The sequence below is a fragment of the Colius striatus genome, chromosome 2 (assembly GCF_028858725.1).
Source record: "Colius striatus isolate bColStr4 chromosome 2, bColStr4.1.hap1, whole genome shotgun sequence".
Lineage (NCBI taxonomy): Eukaryota > Metazoa > Chordata > Aves > Coliiformes > Coliidae > Colius > Colius striatus.
In genome coordinates, this window is record NC_084760.1 from 62280947 (window position 1) to 62306201 (window position 25255).

The 25255-nt window shown below is 38.4% G+C and overlaps 1 protein-coding gene across 1 annotated transcript in view; it reads left to right on the forward strand.

Annotated features, from left to right (window-relative positions):
- The window catches only part of PEX7 (peroxisomal biogenesis factor 7), a 42804-nt gene extending 17549 nt beyond the window's left edge, over positions 1-25255 (forward strand). Inside the window, exons 8-10 of the mRNA XM_061989884.1 lie at positions 2738-2793; positions 11495-11594; positions 22759-25255. Coding sequence (XP_061845868.1) covers positions 2738-2793; positions 11495-11594; positions 22759-22827 — 225 coding nt within the window. The 3' untranslated portion in view covers positions 22828-25255. The remainder of the gene's footprint in view (positions 1-2737; positions 2794-11494; positions 11595-22758) is intronic.

A 25255-nucleotide genomic window follows, 5' to 3' on the forward strand; every position in this document is an offset into this window, starting at 1 on the left:
CTTTCCATCCAAAGGGTCAATATTCACATAAGGAAAGGCATGGAGCTCGTAAATATGGGTTTTTTTTGTATACAAATAAAATATTAACGTGTTCAAAGATATTTGGAAACTTTATGCATAAAAGGCTACAGGTGTCTATACTGGATCTGTGTACTACTAGATAACCACCAACAGGAATTTGTTCTAGATGCATGATGACATTTTTTTCATGTTAGTCAGTGCTTTTAATATTAGTCAAATAGTGCAGAGCTTTTTAAAGCCTTTCAGGAATAGATACATTTATTAATATTTTCTGGGAAGTCTGAAGCGGCAGAAAAAAAAATATATATAGGTACAAACATGGAGCACTGGGCTCTTGAAGACTGTTGGCCTGACCAGATAGGGTATCTTTTCTATTTTATACTACCTTCTCTGAGTTTCATTTTATAGCTCATCATGCTCCCTGTTTTCTTAAAATATCTTGAAATTATCATTAGGGTTTGGCCAGCAGTAGAACTTCCTTTGCATCAGCCTCTGAGATCAGTTCACTAAGTGACTTTAGGGAGATGGTGGAGAGCTTATATATGCATACGTGTGCAAAGGAGAGGTATGTGTGAGTACATGACTGCTGTCATATCTTAGGCTTTTATAGCTTCAATTTCAAGATAGAGATGGTGCTTCTGGACATTAGATATGAGACTGTGGCACTTAGAGGTGGCACAGCAGATCTTTGCTTGTGCAGTATAACTTAACCAGTCACAGTGGAGAGAGAGAGAACTGGATGCTACCTAAATAGAGGCAGCTGTCCCTACCAATGTCTCTTCCCCTACATTGTACTGACACTGGCAATTATAAAGCTATGCAGCAAGCTGGTGCAGCTGATACCTCTGACTGAAAATCCTGTCTATAAAAGTGACTAGTTTCTGTCCGGCTCACTAAGCTGACTCAATCTGTCACTCAACTGCACAATCGCAAGCCCTGACACAAAGGTGGGGGACAGGAGCACACAGCCTGAAGTGGAAAGGAAAGGGAAGGCCATGTGTCTTGGCAGCAGTGCACTCTGAAATTGTCTTAAACCAACCATGAAATCACACTCTTCAGTTGCCTATCTTCTGTATTCTGTTCACTTGTTCAGGGTTGTGTTAATTGTCAGATCGGAGACTGGCAAGGAATTCTACCTAAAATTATACTATCAGGATTCCTTCAGATTTCCCGTGGTCTCTCACGGCAGTACAGAGCATTATCAGCACACTTGGAGCCATTTTCAGGAGATTTTTACAGTGGTGCATTTGGTTGTCTCATTCTTAGATGGCTTTAATCTCTTATGCTGAAATGTAGTTATAGTTTTTGAGTTTACCTAAAAAGATACTCGGATGAGCGTTCTGTAACATATTTGGGGCCAGATCGGATTGATCTCTTCTATCCATTTGCAACTGTTAGATGACAAATTGTAGTATCTTAAAGGGAACAGTATTTTAAAATACTCTCTTCTCTTTGTAGCAGAAAGACATTATGCAAATTCTTTCAACTTATATGTGTAGCACTCTGTTAAATATTTTGATAGAGTTTGCTCAGGGAAATTTCTAGGATAGTTTCTAGGTTAATGACAAAGCTTTTGAGCTATGACGGGATATTTTTGCTTTATCTGAAACTGGACAGACTTGTGAAGGGGGAATGTGGGAAATATACCATTGTTTTTTGCTGCCCATCAAATTTCTTCTTTATTATTCATATTCCTAGCATGCAGAAGGAAAAAAGATGTTTTGTTGTGACAATATTGTTTTTCCTTCAGAAAATCGTAGGAAGTCTGGGGAGGTTAAAGTTCAAGCATACAGCATACACATCCTTAAATTCTGCTATAGTAAAGAGAACTCTTTATTCAGAAGGCAGCAACATACAAAACTTTCTTGGCAACTCCTGGGCAGTAGTGGCAATAGCCCACATTTAACTTTTGACTTTGTAATAGCTGTGAATAATATTGAAAGTCTTGCAGGTAGTATCTTACCTATGAAGCGTGATGTGGAGGACTTGCATTTCAGAGTGAAGTTATGTCAATGACTTGTGTATTTCCTGTTGAGAAATAATGACCTTAAAAGAGCTGGAAACTGAAGGTTATCAAAATGCTGGAGCCAAGGTGAACAGTTTTTACCTAAGTGAACCCTTATTGGTGCTGTTCTTAGACCTGTCTGCAAGACTCTGTAGAAAAGTGTGTCTTGTAAAATGACCTACAGGACAGGGGGAATTATGAAGTGGCATTATACTACCTTCAGTTTTTCAACTTATCTTCAATCTTCCAATTTCTTTAAATAATTTCAAAATTTTAGGAAATGGAATTGATGACAGTAATATATGTTATGTTCTCTGCAGTATGGCACAAATTTTCTCTCTCTGAAAACAATAAACTGGTCACATAGCTTTTCTGAAATTAGTTTTGTATAGTGAGATAATATCAGCTTGTCAACCAAAAGTGGAATTTAATGACTGATAATAGGACTGTCTTAAAACTTCTTAACTTACACCAAGGTTGTTTGGCATTGCTGTGATGGAATCAAACCAAACCAGGATCCCATAGAGCATTCCTTGTAATTAGAAGCATGGTGGGGAAATTTGTTGATGTAGTCTGTTTTTTTGCAACATAATGTGGTACCTACCAAGACAGCTTAACTAGTTAAATTTTTGTAACTGTCTACTTAAAGTAAGTCTGTATATGTTCACACTGAGTTTGCTTTAAAAATTGTTCTGATTCGTTTTCTTGCAGTTTTCACCATTCCATGCAACCTTATTGGCCTCTTGCTCCTACGATTTTTCTGTGAGGTACAGTATATTTTTATTGGATAAAGTTGGAAAGATAATCTATTTTACTGCATCTTACAATACAAAACAGATTCAGAGTGGACATACTGAAGTGCAGTTAATGTTTCTATTGGATGTTTTCTCTTCGTCATAAACTATGTCGAAAATGCATGAGTTCTTCAACTAAAGGCTAGCTCAGTCACTCTTCTGAATGATATCTGCTCTGACAGATGCTTTCTGTAATCCTTTTCATATCATTCTGCTGAATGTAGTTGCATCCAGCTGTGATAGTGTCTGATACGAAGGCAGTAACCTCTTAAATGAATGTAGGTGAGTATCTTTGTTAACTTTGTTAACTCTCAGTGCCTGTACATGTTTCTAAATTGTAAATCTATATAGTCTTGTGCCATAACATCCTATAAAGTAGTGTCATGAGATTAAGGTGTCAAGCATTGCAAGAATCTTGCTGGAAGAGCAGTGTAGCTGAAATAACCTCTTTTTGTCCAAGCTTTTGGTCGCAGCTCCCAGAATGCAGCTAAAAGAAAAGGGCACTGGTACAAAAGGGCTCCAAAGCTCAGCTATAGATGGTGTGAGATTCCTTGTGACTGTACAATGACAATGGTGATGTTCCACAGGGAAGCAGTTGCTGGAACAGTTTTCTTTTGTACATGCGAGTCCTTAACTTCAGTAGCACTAGAGAGGATGCTGGCTGGACTGCAGGGAGGACCTGGTGCCTCTTCCTGTGGCTGATGGTGGCCTCAACTGTGAGAGAGATATTCTCTTTGAGGTAGGGAAGTGAAAGAGCTGCAGGAGTTGATGAGCAGACTGCATACCATCAAGGGCAGTGAACTCAAGATTGACAGAGTCTTCACATATATCCTTTAGAGGTGAGAGCCTAAATCCCACAGTGCGAGGAAGGTGGGACAGTTGGAGACGATGCTTCAAGCAATAGAGGATAAGGATAAAAATTCCCATGACAGAGGAGGCTGGAAACTTGTGATGTCAAGCAGCACAAGCTGGCGTTAGAAACAGGCAGAGTGACGATAACCTGAAGAAAAGCGAGGATCAGAGAAGAGTGTGAGGAATGGCATAATGCCAGCGGTTTTTGCACTTTCCCTGTGAAAGCAGCCAGATACCTATATTCAGCAGAGGAGACAAATGAAGAATTAGAAGTTTATGAGTGGCAGCAGAGCTGTGTCCTCCTAGGGATTATAGAGGCATGGTGGGATTGCTTGTGAGACTGGAGTGCTGCAATGGATGAAGGCTTCTCAGGAAATGGAGGCTAGGAAGGTGAGCTGCCAATAATGGTAAATCTGTAAGTTTAGTAGTCCAGTCAGTCTCTTAAATTTTCAGTCCCAACATGGGCTTCTTTTTCAAAAATTATGTCTGTCTTTTGTGGATGAAAACTGGATGGTGACCTTCTGTGATATTGCTGTCCCCCATAGGTATACCATTGTTTCAGTAAAGTACTGAAGTGCTTGAGACTCTTTCCTAAGTTTGTGTTAGTTGTTACTCTTTTGCTTACTGTGGCAAAGGGGTATTGCCTTGCCAGTGATAATCCACTGTTGTGTGGCTAGTGCCAGGAGCCTGACAGTGTAAGTGCTGTGCTATATGTATGTATGGAACTTTCTAGACTGCTGTACCAGCATCCTTATATAAAGTGCTTAATTTTATTTATGATTAAACTATACTTCTCACAGAATGCTGCACAGTGATCTGTGGAAGGTTATTTATGGGATCTTACTTAACATCCTTTACTGATGCAGTGCCAGCTGGTTTGCAGCATATCATTTCTCAAAAGGCTTCTATGTATAAAATAAAAAGCAGTAATTGGTTTCTTCCAGTGGCCTTCCCTGAGCAATAAGACTAATAATCAGCATGCTGATGCATTCAAGTGACTTGATTGTGTTGTCAGTGCTCTTCCCATTTTTTACACTGACTATATATCCTTCAGGTTTGGCACTAATGCGTTTCATGCAGCACTGAAATCTAGTGCAGTTTCAGCTCTTGACATTTTTGTATATGGAAACTGTCAGTAAAGATGAGGAGAGCTCCTAGCTCCTCTACCGGGGTGTCTGTAAATGCAGAACTTGGGGACTTTTTCACAAAATGTAACCCTAGGCATTATTTTTCTGTCCAAACAACGACTTTTCTTGTGACTAGGACAGAAAGCAGGATTGAAGAGATGAAATATAGATTTTTAGCAGTTGTGTAAAAGTATTCATTGCTGGACTTGATATGGGTGAACAAACAGCAGAGCGGAACAAGTGAAAGTCCTTGGAAAAGGTGGCACTAGCAAAATATGCTGTGGAATGGAGGAGGCATGTTACCACAACACTTTGGGAACATGTCTTTTAAAGAATATAATATGATGACTATGTTGTACCTCTACTACATATCCTGTAGCATCATTTACAGGAGGGAATGTAGTTCACAGTAAGAAACCGTATGTCCAGAGTTTGGATGTACTACACACTCCACATGCACATAACACACACACATGCTGTCATGTACACATGTGCATATACACACACACATGTGTATATGACTATATATACACATATACATGCATTTCAAGTTAAAAAAAGATGAAGTAAAGAAGTAACAAGTAAAGATTCCGGTACCTGGTATTTATTTTGGATCTTTTTGAATCTACTTAAGGCCTGTGACTTTTTAGCCACGTTTGATAGTAATTCATAGAACAATATGGCATGGCAGTCTTTTAAACACAGATTAATTCAAACAAGCAGTGTTATTTTAATAGCAACTTAGTTACAACATTGTTCATTTTCTGTAAGATTTCTGTTTGAAGCTCAGAATTGTTTGTAAGTATTAACATAAAATAGATAACTGACTACAGTGTATCTTACTGTTTCAAGTTCTGTAATCTTAAATATTACTGAAGCTTTACAGTTTAACCAAACAACCACAAATCTTAGATAAGTGTCATGTAAGAGGCAGGGCTTTTGTTTCAGGTGAAACAGCTAGTTTGGCACATAATCACAACTGACTGTCTAAAACCAAAAAATAGTAGGTTGAAATTAATAATGCTTAGCTTAATCCTTTGCAAATAGTGTAGTGATTGCATATGTGCACTATAGGCAAGGTACTGAAAAGAAAACTAGTTCTCTTGCCAACTTCATAGCGGGGGCTAAGACAAAGAGGGTGTAATACTTGGGTATAATGATTTAGATTTAACCCCTGTCTAGTAACTGGGAGGACTGACTGATTCCCCAGAAGGCTGTGCTGCCATTCAGTGGAATCTCAACTGGCTTGAAACTTGGTCAGAGAGGAACCTCATGAGGTTCAACAAGGGCAAGTGCAGAGTCCTGCATCTGGAGAGGAACAACCCCACGCACCAGTACAGGCTGGGGATTGACCTGCTGGAGAGCAACTCTGAGAGAGAGAACTGGGAAGCCTGGTTGATAACAAACTAAACATGAGCCAGCAATGTGCCAATGGCATTCTGGGGTGCATCAAGAAGAGTGTGTCCAGCAGGTTGAAGGAGGTTCTCTTCCTATTATACTCTGCCCTGGTGAAGCCTTATCTGGAATTCTGTGTGCAGTTCTGGGCTCCCCAGCTCAAGGGGGACAAGGAACTTCTGGAGAGAGTCCCGCACAGGGCCAGCAAGGTGATCAGGGGACCAGAGCATCTTTCTTACGAGGAAAGGCTCTGGGACCTGGGGCTGTTTAGTCTAGAGAAGAAGAGGCTGTGGGGGAATCTCGTTAATATTTACAAATATCTAAATGGTGGATGTCAGGAGGTTGGGGCATCCCTTTTTTCCTATTGTATCTTGTGACAGGACGAGTAATAGGAAGAAGCTGGAACACAAAAAGTTCCATTTAAACATGAGGAAAAACTATTTTATTGTGAGGGTAATGGAGTTCTGGCACAGGCTGCCCAGGGAGGGTGTAGATTCTCCTCTGGAGCTTTTCAAAACCCACCTGGACATGTTCCTGTGCGACCTGATCTAGGTTGACCTGCTTGAGCAGGGGGGTTGGACTAGATGATCTCTAAACGTCCCTTCCAACCCCTACCATTCTGTGATTCCATTATTTCCTTTTCTTAGGAAGACATCAGGAAAAGTGTAGGTTAACTAAAAAGCAGTTTTAACATAAATGAATCATTAAAATGCCAGGAAATGCACGAAGTACTGTAACATTTCCAGGACTTATTTAGGTCCATATGTACATTCTTAAACCTTATCTCTATAAAAATTCAGTTTGAAAGAACATCAGTGTCATCTCTTACTGGAATCACTGTTCTGTATTTTTGGACTCTATTCAGTATAAAAAAATAAATCTTGGTGCATTAGGCACAGACAGCGCTCACCAAAATCTAAACAGAAGATCTGATACATCATAGAACTTCATTAAGCTGGTATCAGATCTTATAATACTAAAAGATGGGGAGTGTGTAGAAGCTCTGATGATACCACAGATGTTCCTAAGGTAGAGGTTTGCAAGCCCTTTTGGTTAATTTGTGTTTTAGGTAAAAATCAGGGAATACAGAGTAAGTTGGATAACTTCATTCTCATCATTACACTTAAATTACTGTGTATCCACAGCAATGAAGTTTTTAATCTAGTGTACCATTCAGCCCATATAGGCTCGTCTTCATCCTTCAAGATGAGAGTAGCACATGATTCTGTATACTGGGCTGCAAAAGTACTAGAGAAGGCATGTACTTGCCTAAATGGAGTTTCTCATTTGAATTTCTTAAATCAGATTGAACTTTTAGTGACAAGAAGTATCTTCCTTTTGTGAGCATACCCTGTTTTTAAGTGCATTGTGTTTCTGGTTTAGGATTTTTGCTTGATACCTCAATAGAATGATGATACTGACATGTTCTCAGGTTGGCTTATTCTCAAATCATTGTTTGGAGGAAAATAATAAAGTTACTGGTGAATTTTGCAGATTTGAATATCTTCAAAAGTAGAAGGGATATCGTTAAAGCTAGTAACTAGTTCTCAAAAGTTGTTCTGTTATATTGTGGCAGACGAATTGAAATGAAACATGCTGTCTGCCATTTTATGATGAAAAATGTTTGTATGTGATTCCATTGTCAGGATGTCAACTCACATATGTAATACAAAAACCCGATGTGTAATTAGAGTAGGGTCATGAGTGGGTAAGTGGGATGCTTTTTTTTCCTATACAGTATCTGGGAAGTAAATTGAGAATTATTTTGAAATAAAGCATGTAAGTTAAGTCCTTAGGGTAGAATTGTTCTGTAGGAGCAAACTCAAAAGTACAGCTTATTTCAGAATTACGTTTTTGGATCCTCTTCCATTTGATTTGGCTTTCAAGCAGTTCTTTCTCTTTTCTTTGATGCTTATGGAAGATAATACTCTGAATAAAGGCTTTCTTCTATACCTGAGCTACTTCATAATGTTGATTAGTTACTGTAAGTGCAATGAAATAATCTCTTTAAGATATTATTGTGGAAATATTTAGCTGTCCCCAGGTAATGCCTCAAGTAACAACATTACCCTGATTGGCCTGTGTCCAAAAGTAGCTTGATACTAAGCTCTGCTCAGACAGAAGTTTTTCTAGAGCTTGATACTAAGCTCTGCTCAGACAGAAGTTTTTCTAGTTTGTAGGAAGAACTTTTTGCAGGTAGCTATCTTTGTACAAGGATTAGAGAGTGGGAGTAGGAGACTGAATTATGTAATATACGTGTACTAAACTAACAGAGTTCCGGGTTGCTCTTTAAAACTTCTTGGTTGTATACATCCATATGCTACTATGACTTCTGCCTGATGTGGTTGCGTGTGTATGGTGGCATTAGTTATTGAGTGGGCTTTCATGGAAAATGGCCTCTAAATAACTAATTTACACCCACCTAAAAATACAATGGATGAAGACATCTTCTATTTGAAACCCAAAAATAGTAGTAAAAAATATTTGTCATAAATATTTTTTTGTGTTCCTCAGAAGGAAATGGACTTAAGGAGTTGTGTTCTTTGAGCTTTCATCTATGCATTTTCCCTGAATCATTTCTTGAAGTAACTTTTGAAACTATTGAAATCTTCATTAGATTTGACAGTAAAGTTGTAGTCTAAATTTACTGATTTTGTAGAAATTCAATGGAAACTCATGAGCATACAAGAGAGAAATACTAAGTATTACCTTAAGGGAAGCAGAGATCTGTCTAATCTGCTTGCTGATCTGCTAGCTCCTCTGCATGCAGCAACAGGTTGCCATAACACATACGTTGTACTACCTTGTACAGACACTGCAACCTCAAATGATTCTTGCTGCCTTTTTTTCCCAGTCAGTGGTGAAGGTGTGGGGGCAGGAGATAGGGGAGGAGGAAATAGTAGGAGAAACTATTTTGGGGGTTAATAAAAGTGTTTTGATAGGGGAGCATAGGAGATATATATAGCAATATAAGATCTCTGTGATATTGTTTGAGCAGTAAAAAGTATAACATCCATGGAACGGATAGGCTTTTTCTCTTCACATAATGGCAAGTTTAGAATAAGCAGCCCACTTGCAATGTATGTGTAGCTCATGCATTGCATGTGAAATACATGTAAAAAAAGAAGAAACTATCAAGAAATGAGGGAAAAGGTATGCTTTCAAGAGTTTCAGTGGAAAAAAAAGGTTTAAGAAAATGCAGTCATATAGGTTGCAGGGTATTTATGGTCAGAGTAGATGTGACAGCAGTAATGAGTGCTAGTTTTAATGTATATAATGTGAGTAAAAATGACAGTTCTGTCTGACACACCTCTGATTGTACAGCCTGTAGAAGCATGTGGTGGATCCTGAAAGCATATGTGATTGTCTGGCCCACTGTTGAAGTTCATGCTGCCAACCACATAGATACACTTACAATTAAAGTAATGCCAACACACCTGTTTGTGCTGAAGGTGCCATCTTCATTTTGCTCTACAGCTGTCATGCTATCTTAGAAAACCTGTGTTGCACTTTAAGTCTTCAGAATATAGTGGAATTTCACTCTAAGCAAAATATTGTTGTCACCATGCTAGTTTTGGAAGCTGGGCTATAGATAGCATTTTTCACTTTGGACTGTGAAGTTGTTATGCAAGCCATCATTAACTTCTTATCAGTGGGTTTCAGTCCTGAGATAGTTCACGGTTTTGGACTTTCACTAGTAAACCTTTTTTAATATTAAAAAAACATAGATCCTAGACAGTCTGTGGAACTTGAACTAAGTTGCAGTACTCTTAAACTCTGTACTGCTGCTGACTTTTTGTGAATATGATTCCACACAAGAAACACCAATCTGTCCTACTATTTTAAAACTGATCACAAAGTCTAAGTTTTTGTCCATGTAGGTCTGAAGTTGTCTCCTTTAGTCTTAGGTTTCACTTATGAACATCTGTCCTTCAAGAGTTAGTAGAGAGCTAACCTGGTAAGGAAGGCTACCATTAATACTTAGGAACAAGGTTTGTTTCCTTACCTTCTTAAGAACAAATGTGTGAGGATGAAAATGCCGAGATGGTCTTTTGCTCCTTTCTCCTGCAAAATAGGTTGTTTATCTTACCTCAAGAGGGTTGTTGCTATGGCATAGCCATTATGCTGATATCACTCAGCTCATTTATGAAGGAAATAACATCTACAAGTTAAACAAACTGACCCTGCTGGCTCCAGTGTTTGCTGTTTTACCTGAATTGTTTTGAACACACAGTGCTTTCAGTGTAGTTGGTCAGATAACGAACCGTCATTATTAAGTTTTGTCACTTTCCCCAATAAGAGCAAGACAGAGACACCTCTGTTGTTGTTACAGAAGTAAAGCCTGTGATTGACCACTGTGAGAAAATTCGAGCTGTAGAAAATTTGATTCCCCACAAAATGTGCTGTGCTTTGCAGCCAGTGGACTTCTCTAAGTGGTATATACAATGCAAGAAAGGATATTATTTCAAATATTTCTTTTGTGCCATCATATGGTGTCTTTTCAGTGTGTTGTTATCTCAAAGATCTATTCCTGAATCCTTTTTTCATGACTGAGCTTTCTTGTACCTATACTTTCATCCCATCGTCTCTTAGGCCTTTTTTATCCTTGCTGTTAACTGCATTGATAGATGCTGCATCTAACAGAACAGTAGCTGGGAGAAGTAGAGCACTTCAGAAATCAATTTTCTGAGCATTTATAACAACCAGAGCTGGAAAGAAAAATTGCTTTTAGAAATATGAATTAGTGAATCTCTGTAGTACAAGCTGATTACTAAATTATAGTATTAAACTTTGTTTTACAGGAACATAATCTCAAATTTGAGACTAGGAATGACCAATATCTCTAAATGAACATATAATTGTCAGTAAATAAGGTCCCCATAGTGAACAATACCAAATACCAAAAATGAGAAAAATCATAAATTTTGCTAATGCCTTTCAGAGATAAAATTCCCCATCAAGAAACATATAATAAGAATATTCTAGCCTGTGTTTTGTTCTGTTTTAATAATATCCCAGTGACTGCTCTTTGGTGCAAACTTTCATCTCAGTTTCTGCAACAGGAGACAAAGTTGGTTTTGCCCAATGGGGTTGAATTTATGCAAATCAGCAGATGGCTTTGCAGGAATACAATTTGTTATGTTCCCTAAGTGGATGAGTTTGCTTTTTAAATACCGTGGCAGCAACAGATTTGTCAATATCTTGCATTATGTTTTTGAAATGGCCTTTCAATTACTTTAATTGTGGTTTGTTTGATTCCTTCCTCCCACCTCTCTCTCCCTCCTTCCCCCTCCCTCTAGATTCTGGGACTTTTCCAAGCCTAACCCTTTACTGGAAACTGTCGAGCATCATACTGAATTTACATGTGGACTGGATTTAAGTCTTCACAACTGTGGTCAGGTAAGAGCTGTGATGGATTTACTTTTCACTTGGCTATTACAGCCACTGCGGTCGTGGCTGGACTGTAAGACTTGGATCCTGAATAAGAGACACAAGATTGCAGAAAGCTTCTGGAAGTGAGTCTGGCTGAATGCTTATTAAATAAACCTCACTTCAGGTCCATTTTTATTTATAAAGCAGTTACTTACATTGGGTAGTAGAGGATGGCAGGATAGACGGAATTGCAAAATTGGATAGGTGAAAGTCACAGTGAGCTCATGGAAAATGAGGTAGTTTTGTTTCAGGAGCAAGAGTAATAGAGGTGGACTAGAATGGTAAGATGAGGTATAAAGCTTTCTTCTGTCTGCTTAGAATGTCAGGTTGACCATTGGTAGCATCACACATGACAGTGAAACATGGTTTGTCACAATATTTGGAGTACTAGAAAAGACTTGATATGTAGTTGTAATTCTAAACCCCTCAGCTTTTGATATGAATGAGTGGAATCCATCTTATAAGGGGCACATATATTGGTTGTGGTATGATTCTCGTCTTCTGTTGCTACATCTCTGTTTTGTAAACAGGGGATTGTTGTTTGTAGCATGAACTCTTCTGTCAAGCAAGAAAAGCAGAAAAACTAAAGCTAATTATTTGCTTTAAAAGGAGAAAGCCCATAGTTTTCACACAGAAATTTCTGTTGCTGAGTTAACTGTGCCACAGATATAATTTGCATCTAGATTCCTTTCTAATTCACACTGAAGTTCATTTTTTAACCCAGATAAAAGTGACTTGTAACATCTGCATTGAAATTCTGATTGGAAAAAGCAAATAAAACCATCGTAATTTCTTCAACTGGTAAAAGGACACAGGTGAAAGGTGTAAGTTTGGCAAAGTACTTAGTTTAGTGCATGTGGAAACATTCTAGTCAAATGCTGTCTTGAAGAGTTTCCTGCCTGGTTGCTTCCTCCCTGAATTCTTTTTCTTCAGAGGTGCTGCAGTAACTTTTCACAAGCCCATGATGTGAAGCACATAGGGGAACTTGTAAGGCTGCAAAAAAATTGATTTTCAGGTTATTTTTCATTGAGGCAGGGCAAGAATAGCTTATAGGCCAGTTGCTGGGAATTAAAACTTTATCCCAAGTGAGTGCATAGTTATGATTCTGGATGAATTGCGCTCAGAGGGAACAGCAAGCATAGTGTAGTACATTAGGTCCTTACAGTGCTACATCACTGCATGCTTTGAGCCCAGTTCAGCTTTCCATGAAGTTGATGTGGACTTTGTGTGGATCTGAATGAGGCAAGAAGATTTTCATTGCTTTGTATGGAGGATGTGATTACATCTTGATTATAAGTCTGTTGCAAAGAGCTCTATGTGTTACAGAATGGATCTCAGTGTATAGTGTTTCTGACTGTTCTGGCTGAATGTAACTTCTTTTTCTATGACTTACCTGTCAAACTTGGAATTGCTGTTAGGTGGATATTCTTCTTTTGTAACTGCAATGTATGGAGTAGCCTTCTTGGAAGCCAAGTAAATGCTTATTGATGATAATGATTTGAAAGCAGTTACACTTGCATGCTGGAAAAGGGAGAATGATGGTGCGCATACCCCAACTCCATTAGGGCATTTGTACATCCAGGTACATTTTTGCCACACAAATTCTAGAACTCTGACATTGGCATTAATGTGCCAAATCTGTAAATCTGGGGTACATATCTGTATACACTGCATGCCAATGTGCCTTCCAGACAGAAGTTTGGCATCTGCAACAGCGTTATTATTCCTCAGGTTTTTTTCTGTTGAGTTGATTTAATGTATTGTGAGGCTTGACTATCTCAGCAATGCAAAATGTAAACACTCTTTTTAAAAAGAAGTTTAAAAACCTGTGATAGAATTAAACTGCAACTACAATATAATGAACACTTACTGAATAGTTGCTTCCAGTACGAGTACTTGCAGCCTTTCCCTGGCTTCTACATCGACTCAACAAAGATCATTTGCTTAAATTTTATGCTGCTGTTCCCAATATGTCAGTTGCCTTCATGTCTGCTCTCTATCAAGATCTGAAAATGAGCCCCATTCATTGTTGTTCTTCATGCATTTGGATGATTTATGATTTTCACTGTGTGCTTTAAAGGAGTTACGACTTGAGATTTGAACTGCTTCTCTCCTCCATGCATGCAGGGTATTTTATTCATAATGGACATGCAATTCATTTATAGTAAAATTAAGTACCATTCTGGGTCATTAACCTTTGCTTTCATTCTTAATGATATTTCTGTTGTCTAGCCAGATGATATTTTCTTTGGCACTGCCCAACGAACTTCAGCATTTTTGAAGTATCTTTTATGTGTTAAGGAAAAACCAGTCTGTACTTTTGAAAAAATGTTCAAAATAGATACTGTGATTAAGTATCTGATCTAGGAATTACAAGACATTCCTGTGGAACTAATTGAGCCTTGAACAGAATCCACAGTCAGAGAGGCAAGCTGGTTCTTGTACAGTATCCTGCTAAGGGGAGGCAACATGCAGGAGAGAGATCTGGTCGTAAGGAATAGGTACCAAGTTCTGGAGGTGTTAGCTAGATGAAACAGAAAACTCCCTTGTGCTTAATTAAGATTCTGATATCTGTCTTGGGTTATCTGCCTCTGCATAATGTGTTTGTTCAAAGCTTTGCGTTTTTATGGGGTGTTTTTACATCGTAGTGTTGATGTCAGGTTCATAGCCATTTCAGACAACTAAGAAACTTTCAGATGCTTGGAAAAATGTGCATTTTACAGTGCAAAACATGAACATAAGTGATCCTGATGATATTCAGGGTATTTCTGTGTTCAACTGCAATTGCTGGTACGAGAGCTTACAAGGCAAGATGTCTAGGAGAAAATATTACCAACTTCAGCTAGCTCCAGGTAGCTTTGGCATGCAAAGGAACAGGGATAAGGGGATAAGGCCTTAAGCACCAAAAATCTTCTGAAATTGTAATGGTGCACAGTATTAAGAACCAAACAAATCCATTTACTTTGTCAGCAGTATTAAGAGTATGCAGATTTTAAACCAGAGGTGATAGTTCTTTCTAAAGTCTGGGGATAAGAAAAATAATTAAAGCTTGCACCTTTCCACATAGACTAGATAGGCATGGAATGTACATGGGGGATATGAAAATGGTAATCAGCTATGTACTGTTCCTCAGTAGGGACTGATAGTGCTAGACCAGACATTGGAATTCTACTCTGTAACTCACTGGATTTCTTATTTCTTTTCTGATATTTACTTTCTCTGCATATGATCGATATATGTTCTGATGAATTTAAATAGACTACTCCATTAAGCCCGGCTCTTACTTACAGCACGTAAGCATGAACGTAACTTCTTTTGGTATTATTTTTGCAGCTTTATTTAAAAGCAGCTGTTTTCTTCTGTGGTAGAGTGAATGTGATACAACAATCATGAATTCATTTTCAATGTCTTTTAGGCAGTCCATCAATGACACAGATAAAAAGTACAGATACTATGAACATTCAATTCTTCATATCTTGATTCTGAAATGATTTCAAGGAGTATATAAAGAATAGCAAATACATACGTACCATGAATTTCTTTAAATCATGGGACAAAAAAGACCCAACCTTTTTTTGTTGTAGTTTTAAAACTGTGTTTTGCTTAACACAAATGTAAGAAAAACTGAAGCTCTGAATTTTGTCTGAAAACCTTTCTCAGCCTCTCGTCTGTTCTGAACTCTGTAAAGCAGCCAATGGAAAAGTATAAATTAATGCTTTCCATGGAGACAGGCTTTCTATCTTGTTGCTGAGAATGGGATTAAGTATTAATGGGAACAGGACAGGAATCTTTTCATTTCTCTGTACTTTTATTCTATGAACAGTGACATTCCAGATGGCAACAATGTACGATTTTCAATGAAAGTGATGGCAAGTGGTGTAGTAGCTTAGAAAACTTGATACGTGAAGAGCATATTAGACATCCATGACGTGCAAAATCAGAACAGAACTTCAATGATGATACAATACTAAGGTGCACCCTTTGGAAATTAAAATTGTTCTGCACCAAATAAGGGTAAACCAAATGCTAGTTCTGTAGTCCAAAGTCATCTATTATGTGAATGAATGTTTAATGTCTAGGTTTTAGAGTAACATATGTACAAAACAAATAGTGATCCCTTATGTGTTTGTGTGTGCTTGGATGGCAATTATATTACAAATGGGCAGCAAGCTGTCTAAATAGCTGTTTGTGTCAACATAGTTTGGGAGGCAAAGTTATTTTCTCTAGCCCTCTGTGTGGCTGCACCTCTTTGTGTAAATATTCCTCCAGAGTAGATTAGTTCACATAAAACTACTTTTTTCTTATTTCTTCAAAGCATCTGTATTTCTAAGGATGTATCAATGCAAGAAAGAGGCCTGGTCACAATTAATTTCGTATTGCCTTTGGTGGTGGTGAGGGGTGATAAGGCAATACACATACATGTTAGCAAATAATATGGAGACAGTGATAATACCAGTGCAGTACCCATTAAACTGGTCTTATGCTCTGTGTTACACTGTCCTTGTGATCCAGCTTTTCTGAACCTCCACTTCCTTCTCCCTAAAGCTGCGGGGTATCACCAGCATGTGCCATACCACAGCCTGCTCCTTCCTTCCACCTGGCCAGAAGCAGTTAGAACTGAGCAGAGGTGCCTGCCCTGTAGCATCAGTCAGTTGAAACCTTGCTGTACTGATGAAATCATGTTTTTTCTTATGACATCTGTATCACTAAAGTTTTAAAAGCTCAGGAGAATGGACAAGAGAGGGGCTGCTGAAATTGACTTAACCCGTATAGCCAAATATAAATATAGAAGATGTCTTTAGCGAGGCTGTTTTGCTATGTAGTTAACTGTTCATTTAAATTAATTGCACACCCATAACAGGCCAAGAAATGTTGACTGTTTCATATAAAAGTGGAGTTACATCTTGTGGAAACGTACAGAAAAACAAAAAACTTGCTTTGTTTTTTTTCTTTTCATCGCTTGCTGTTATCTTTTACACTTAATTGCCAAGGAACTGATAGCTTCCATCCAGCTGTTGTGGCTATCACACTGCTCTAATTATATCACTATCTGTACTTCATTTTAATTTCTCCTTATGGTCCTTCTCCAGGATGCTACTAAAGTTACGCAGTTAGTGATCCTTTGAGATAAAAAGATCCTACAGCATCTGCTCTTTTTCAGAGTGGATTTTTGCACACAAAGATCAAATCTAACCAGCTGCAAATGTTAAACCAATTTGAACTCCTTTACAGAGATGGAGATGAAGGAAAGGGAGGTGCCATTCCTTACTGGTGCTTATTGTATGTCTTTCCCAAACTGTTAGAATTAAACTCTCACCATGTAAGTCAAAGCAAGCCACTCATGAGTAGTGGTCATTCTTTGCCATTATCAGCAGATAATGGCATTATATCGCTTTAAGGTGTCTGGAGAAGTCACTACCAGGCATTGTAATTCTCTGAAAGCTGCAACTGTACAGAGAGGAAAACAAACTTTAACTTTGGTTCAAAAGTACTGGGAAGAGGTGGGAGACAGTAGTTTCTTAATAAATGTGTTACTTGTGTGTTGTACTTGATTCAGTAGCTTACAAATACTTCCTACTTCTGTGAGCCCCATCTTTCAGTCATTGTAGTGGATTTTTCTTTTCTGCATGACGAATAAATCTGTTGGAGAAGCCACAGTGAATTGCACTAGTGAAACTCAGTGGAAGATAACAGGATTTTACAGCTGTTACCGAAAACATTGTTTGCCTTATGATTATCTGTGGTTACATCCCAAAAGGAAGGAACTTAGCTTAAGTCTGAGCTGAAGGATGAGACTGAAGATTGGATAGGGTCATTAGAAAACACTGCATTTGGGGTCACCAAGGTTAATATCAGCATAGAAAGGTATTTTGCAGTTCCAGTGTATCTTCTATAGAACTTAGGATTGTCTTTACCAATTAAAAACAGTTCTTGAAAGACTGGGGAGATGTCTTTCCCCTTATCTGTAGAGTACAGAGGAATTCCTCCAAATTCTGTTGAAATTCAAATGATTTCTCTCGAGCCTGCAACTCACATCTTAGTTTCCTTTATGCCTTACTGATGAAATGCATACTCGGAAGACTTGCATTTAGAAATGTGTAGCACAACTACCAAGTCATCTTCTTGTTGCCCAAGTCAGAGCAATGAAACAAATGTTGTTGTTGTGACAGGTCCTTGTTTTTTAGATCAGTTCTTTGTAACGAATAATGCCCCTGCAGTCTTTTTGTTTTGTTTTGTTTTGTTTTCCTTAAGAACAAAATGAATTTCCCAAGCAGTATCTGGAACATCTGTTTCTGATAACTCTAGTTTGAACCTAGGCTTTTGTAAGAACTTCTGATCCAAGGTTTGTTTTATTCTGTCATTTCTGGAAATAATAAATAATTCAATGTGTGTTTTCTGAAAAGTAAAATAAAAATGATGGGTGTTATTGCATATTGAAAATAAAATTTGTCATATACAAACTCCCATCACTTTCACTGTCTTCTAAAGGTACTGCATTGTGTGCAGTTCATGCCAGCAACTGTTGACCAAACAAAAGGCCACACTAGTGGTTTGGATTTTCAAGTACAAAACAGATATTGAATACATTTAAACTCATGTACGATCCATTATGCACTTAACCAACCAATTTTAATGATCACCTCTGAAAGTAATTTGATGAGTAGCAAACCTAATAGCTTGCTTTATCTCCATTTAATCTCCATCCTGCATGCTTACAGAGGATGCTCAAGATCCCTCAAAAATAAGTAATAATTATATAAATAGACTATTAAATTCTATATGAAAAGACACAGAGGAAACTAAAAGAGGAAGGACAGCGCAACATTAATGGAAGTGAAGAACTGGATACTTCTTCCACTGTTTCTTCTATAGAAAAAAGATTATTAGTTTTATGATGGGATGGGATGGGATGGGATGGGATGGGATGGGATGGGATGGGATGGGATGGGGGAAATCTGAGAAGAGAAATGGGTCACTCAGACACATTTGCATATTATCCTATGATTAATTATGAGCAGTCTGGAAGCTAAGTGGCACCAAGATACTTCCAGAAATACTAATCTAGAAAGGGCTGTATTTTCTTCTGATTAAATTCCTCATAAAGAGATTACTAAACTCAAAGTTTTCATTTGTTTGGTTGGGTTTTTGTAATGTATTTAACCTTGACTAGGGCTTGGGGTTTTATTACACCTTCAAATACTGAAAGAAAAAAATAGGTACTAACTTGGGAGATTTCTCTTGTTTTCTTGCTGTTTGTGAACAGTAAAGATGCAGAATGTCATGCAGGTAATTGCACTAGACTGAATGGGTTGCCCTCAGGTGCTGGAAAGGTCTAGCTATTGCAAAGCAAGATGATTGTGATGAACAGAAACAGAGGGACTGTCAGAGGAGTAAATCAGTATGTCAATGGAAATGGCTTTGATAAATAAATGTGTGTCAATATAGAATCAATTAGTGGGAAACATTGTTATGCTCTGGGAAAAGGATAAACACTTCAATAAAATACAGGATAGCTGTTTCATTTCAGTTAAACTGTTATTTTCTAGAAGCAATCAGCTTCCTGTGATGACTTCAGTTTTTCGTTCATTTGCTTGCTTTTTGGCTTTACTTGAAGGGAAATACAGTGATCCTCATTTTATGTGCTTCAGATTGACTTGTTTAAATCTTTCCTGGCAGATAATTTGGCATGATGTTTATTCTGCAGTAACAACAATACCGTACCCGTAGCATATACACTAGTACTGCAACTTTACTATTGAAATGAAAGCATTAGAGATAAATAGTAAACGTCATTTTGTTAGACTTTCTCCTGTATAACTTTTAGTTATAATTAAAATTACCAGGTTTGAATCACTTTTACTATTCACATTTTTTGTTGATGTAACTTACCAGTGAGTGGAAGTTAGAATATTCTTGTTTTACAAATAACTTGTAGTTAAGCTCCATTTCCTTGGAATTTCTGATAAAGTTACTATAGTATAATTTTATTCTATAGTTACAAAAGCTGTTTAGTATTTGAGTGTAGTGGTTGGACTTGATGATTTTAAAGGTCTTTTCCAACCATAATGATTCTATGATTCTAAGATAATAAAAATTGGATGGCATATGGGTGTCTAAAGTATTCTGTAGTGTAAGGATATTATAATATTCAATTCTTTGCAACTGGAACAAATTGTCTTCTGATTTTTTGGCATGTCAGCTTAATAAAGAATTTAAAAAGTAAATAATGCACTCTCTAAATACTGAAATCAGTGAGATCAGTTTCAATCTGTCCCCAAGACGGTGGACATTCAGAAAACAACCCTTTTATGCCACCGTCTTCCTAACTGGGAGGACTTTTATCAGGTATGCAAATGACTGAGTCTATTTTCTGTTTCCCTTCATCCTACCACAGGAAGATTTTCTCTGCCTGTTGGTAACATCATCTTATTGATAAAAATAGGAACTCTAGGAACTTGCAGCTTTTTTTAATGCCATATTTATTTACTGTGGTGTGCTGGATCAGCTTTCATCCCCATGGAATTCCTGCTGCTGTTTTAATATTTAAAGTAGCACTTAGTTTATTTAAAAAAAACCCTGAAGTGCTTTCAAGTATGTATTTGAAATGTTCATATGTCATATGAGTACTGTTATTTCTAAATACTTTTAAAGCATGTACATTCAATATCACGTTCCCCTTTCTGGGGAAAGGCATGAAGTATTCCTAAGACCATCGTGTAAGACAGGTCATGAGAAAAAAGGAAACATGAAAGGACAGGACATTTTGTAAACTGTTGCAGTAGCTGCATGAACAGGCACTTTGCTTTATCCCAGGGTTCACTTTAGTCATTTGTATTTGAGGCAGCGATAATCTATGAGATACTGCAGAGGGGCAGCAGCTGTCCACCAGTTAATGCTGGCTGCTACACTGTTGGCTTACAGCTGTCCCCTTTCTCTTACAGTCTTGGCTGCATTTTGGAGAAAATGTTACGGAGAAAAGGAAATGTGATTGCATTTCGTAATGCTGTTCCATGCTGTAGTGTCCCAATTTCCCATATATACCTGTTTGCTGTTCTTTGCATGTGTGTTTTCATCAAGGTTTCTGATACCAGTATTCCATTATAGGCTTCCTGCTGCACAGGAGAACTTAATACACTATTATTTGCTGTAGCTTTTATTTTCCTTTTGTTTGCTGGCTATGTTTTCATCTTTCATATGCTATCATTAAGTCAATGAGTTGAGCAAATTACTGTGAGTGATCCTTTTCAAACTCCCTTTTAATATCCTGTTTATTTTTAGTGTTGATAGATCAAATGGTTCTGTAACTATATTTGTCCAGAGGCTACTTCAAGGATGTTAATTACATTGATAACAGGTGGGAATTCCCAGGGTTTTTTTCCACGTTACCTCTGGTTTTGTTTCTTTTTGAAAGCAGAAGGTGTTTCCTGTAGAAGTACAGATACTGATCCAGAGTGGCAGATAATGATAAAAAACTCTTGTCTTATGTGATTGCCAGTTTCTACACAGCGTTTAGTGGAGAACTCAAATTTTCTTTTTGGTATGATTTGGAGGACTGCAATGCAGCAGAACATTATCATACACAAAGCTCTATTATGTTGTATGAATAGACAGACCCATTGTCAAGAGATTTTTTTTTGATCCATTTAGATGTATATGGAAAGCACTTCAAATAACTAAGCAGAACCAGCTAAGGAAGCAATAAAAATGAATAATAGTGCAGTGTAGTAAACACAAAATGGGCTAATTATAGTCTGAAATCAAATATTGAAGTTGGATTTCCAAATTTTTAGCGTGCAGCTGTTCGTTCTGGCTCTAGAAGAGAACAGGAATTGCAGTCTGTAGCAGAAAGCTTGTTGTGCAGAGGATCCAATGCTGTATCCTTTGTGATCTCAACTTGAAAGGACGTTGTAAAGATAATGCAAGATGGAGTCGGATAGTTTTACTGGCATATATTTGTGGGCCTCATCAACTTTTAAACTCTTCTCTTTGTTCTTCCCTTTGCCTTAGTTCTTGTCTCCCACAGTATTTTGTGAATGTATTTTACTGGTCTTCTACTTGAGTAATTGTCAGTGTGGTTAACCCTTTCGCTCAGTTACAGAGCCTAAACTGCATTATCAAATAATTGTCAAACCTAAAGCATTTTATAGTTGTTTTCTGTGGAATCTTGTTATTTATTAAAGTCTTTCCACGCTATGAAATTAGGTTAACCTTCTCATTTTGTGAGCTTTGTGTTCAAGCCTGCATCTAAAATAGAGCTTGAGACTTGGGAGTTCAGAAACGTTTCAGTTGTACTGATTTACACAATCACAGAATGGTGGGCGTTGGAAGGGACCTCTAGAGATCATCTAGTCCAATTGGAATTGGAATCAGTTGTTGTATTGGAATCAGTTACTGTGTTTATAAGATGCCACTTGCGCAAGGAACATCATTCCTCATCAGACTAGTTGGGGTCTAGGTAGTGCTTGCAGCAACACCACCACCACCCCCAATTCCCAATGTTCAGCAAATAGACATCTGTCTTCTCAAAAAAATGACAATAACAGTGGTCTTGTAGCTTATCGGTGTGAGACTGAAGTTCTGGATTAATTCTTAAAAAATAAATGAAAAAGCCTGCATAATTTTGGTCACCTTCTTTGGTTTTCCTTCCCTTATCTCTCCATTAAGAAAATGTCCATAATAATGATAGGAAATTGTTAGAGACGTTTTCCTATACCTGCAAGGAAGGGAGCTTTTCAAATTTGACCATAAACTGTTTAGGTATCATGGTTAAATGGTCCTGAGACCTTGTAAAGAGAAGAAACACCACAAGATCTGGACTTCTGTGTGTCCTTCCTTCATTTCATTCTCAGTTACGTTCTTTAGCCCATTTGGAACATTCAATTAAACCCTGAAGTTTCACCACTTCTCTCATGAGGAGTTCGAAATTTAGGAGATTGTTAATTTTCATGCATTTCAGTAAAGGCAAAGTTTTTAAAAAAACAAAGCAAACCTGGAGAGTTTTGGAGCATGGTCAATCAGAGGGCTGATCAGCATTATTATTAATATACATTAATTTCATCTAAATTCCCTCTGTTTTTTTTGTGAAAATTGCACTTACGAAGGATCTAAAGACATTTTGTTTGCTTTGTAGGTGGTGGACTGTGCTTGGGATGAACTAGTCAAGATCTATACTCCATCATGTCTGGCAGTTCCTGTCTAGAGAAAAAGTGAAGATGATCTGACACACCGGGAACCTTTCAATCTTCCATACAAATGGACTTGTGCTAAAGTGTCAACTATGTCACTGATCTTACTGTCTCTTTCTAAGTAAAGTTCTGCTTCAACAGAGCGTTGTGCACTTAAGCATGTGGAGATTTTAAGACTTGATTTACTGTGCAGGTAGTGCTTGAGCCAGCAAAACATTAAACAGCTACTGAATGGCTGAAGAATGACCGTAGCAGATACAGGGTGGTGCCTTTACGGCAGAATCATCAGCACAATTTGTGACCTATCTGTCCAGTAGAGGTTTGGATCTGCTTGATCCTTGTAAAGAATAAAAGTAACTGGCAGTGTATTTTGTGATGATGTCACTGTAGAAAAGAAAAGAAAAAAAGAAAACAAAGAAAAAAAAGCAGGTTTTCACTGTAAAGTACAGTAACGTCAGCTGAAGTTTGTATCACTCAGATGCATTTATATGTTTTGCTGTGACTCATGTTGCATTATTTCTTGTGCAATATGATGAATACTCGATAGACAGTAAATGTCATCATCTGTAGTCAGCTGATTTTTTTGAACTTTTTGATTGCTGCTCCACAAAGATGGTAAAGATGGTTTTCATGCATTTTTTCCACATGATCTCCTTGAGTAAAACAGTTGGTGAAGTCATGCTGAAAGGTAGTTCATTGACAGCGAAAATACTCGGGAAAAAGATGGAAACTATACAACACTAACTGAATCACAATCCTCAAGATTTAGATAGGACAACCATCTCTTCTATTAGACTGATCTTCTATTTTCACTTAGAAATTTCACAAGAGATAGAGGGGGAATATGGCCATATATTCAGTGTTTCAGCACCTCTAACACCCTGGACAAAGTGAGAGCTGATGTCCAGCACACTTGAACCTAGATACGTGCAGTTTAACTGCATGACATAAGCATAGCAGATCCAATATGGCCAAGCTATTATACTTAAAAGAATATGCTCAACATCTTATAGGTATTTTGAGTACTTTGCATGCCCACTTTGACACCTCAGCCCACATACTAGTATTTTCATCTCACTTTTCCTGGGGCTCCCTGTGCTTCTCCAGTCTCCTTTGAATACTCTTTCAGGATCCACCTGTGATGCTCCTGCAGTTCTTATTGGCATATGTTAGGCTTCTCTCTTGGTTTCCTCCTAGCCACTTTTTTTGGTTTGTTGGTGGTTGTTTCAGGGATATTTTGTACCTTCTTCAAGTTGGCTCCCTTCTGTTGTTACCCTATGTCAACAATCTTTACCATCAAAAGACTTTTTGCAGATCTTTGGTTAGGTTTTCTGTCTTCTGTTAATGAACACCATATGGCTTTGGGCTGCATCACTCATATATCAAGCAATAGCAGACACTGCCAGATCTCCTGGATGCTTTGAAGAAATGAAGACTTCTGTAGACCTAAGACCTGGAAGTTGAAAGGAAAGAATGATTGTGCTATATTGGTGAGACAGGAAACTAGCAGATAGCCACTGGGAAATATGCATATGTTAATTTGGTGTTAGGGTGTCATGGTTTAGCAAGGAGCAGCTTTTGCTTTGTAACAGGGTCAGGGGATTGCAGTGAAGACCCACTAAAGAGTTTTTGGAGTCTCCCCTGGCTCCTGGGTTCAGACTCACCTCCAGCCAGACTGGGCCAATCTGGTGCCTCTGTGATCACTATTTAGGGATGGGAATTTGAAGTGCTGGCAGGAGGTCTAAGAGTGATACAAGATGGAGGCAACCACGTGGACCCCACAGTCAGAGAAGGAAGAAGGAAGGAAGAGCACTAGACCAGAGACCCCTCTGCAAGCCATGGTGAGAATGCAGGCTGTACCCCTGCAACCCATGGAGGGCAATGGCAGGACTGAGAGCCACCAGCAGCTCCGAGTGAGTGCACACAGACAGGCGAGGGACTGTGTGGGGAGGCAGCCATGGCACAGGCCGTGCTGGAGAGCCTGCGCGCCGCAGAGCAGCCCCACACGAGAGGCAGAGAGGAGCTGCAGCCTTTGGAATAAGTGCATGTCGGAGCAGCCCGTGCAGGGCTGCCGTGTGTGTGAGTTAACCACGGACTTGCAGGGAGGACTGGTGCGGAGCCCACCTGCCCTGAGGAGGGACAAAGGGCAGAAGCTATCGGGAACAGACTGACTGAAACCCCCACTCCCTGCACCCCTGGGCCGTTCATGGGGGCAGGAGGTAAAAACACCAGGATCAGGGCTCTGAGCCCAGGAAGAGGGGAGGAGTGGGGAGAAGGTGGTCTTAAAGGGCTGGTTGGACTCTTCATCGTTGTACCACTCTGTGTTGTTTTATTTTGGTTATGTTTTGGGGTTTTATGGTTATTTTAGTTGATGTTGCATTAAATTATTTTCTGTTTTCTTCTCCAAACCAAGTAGCTTGGTCTGTTTTGTCCTGGACCTTA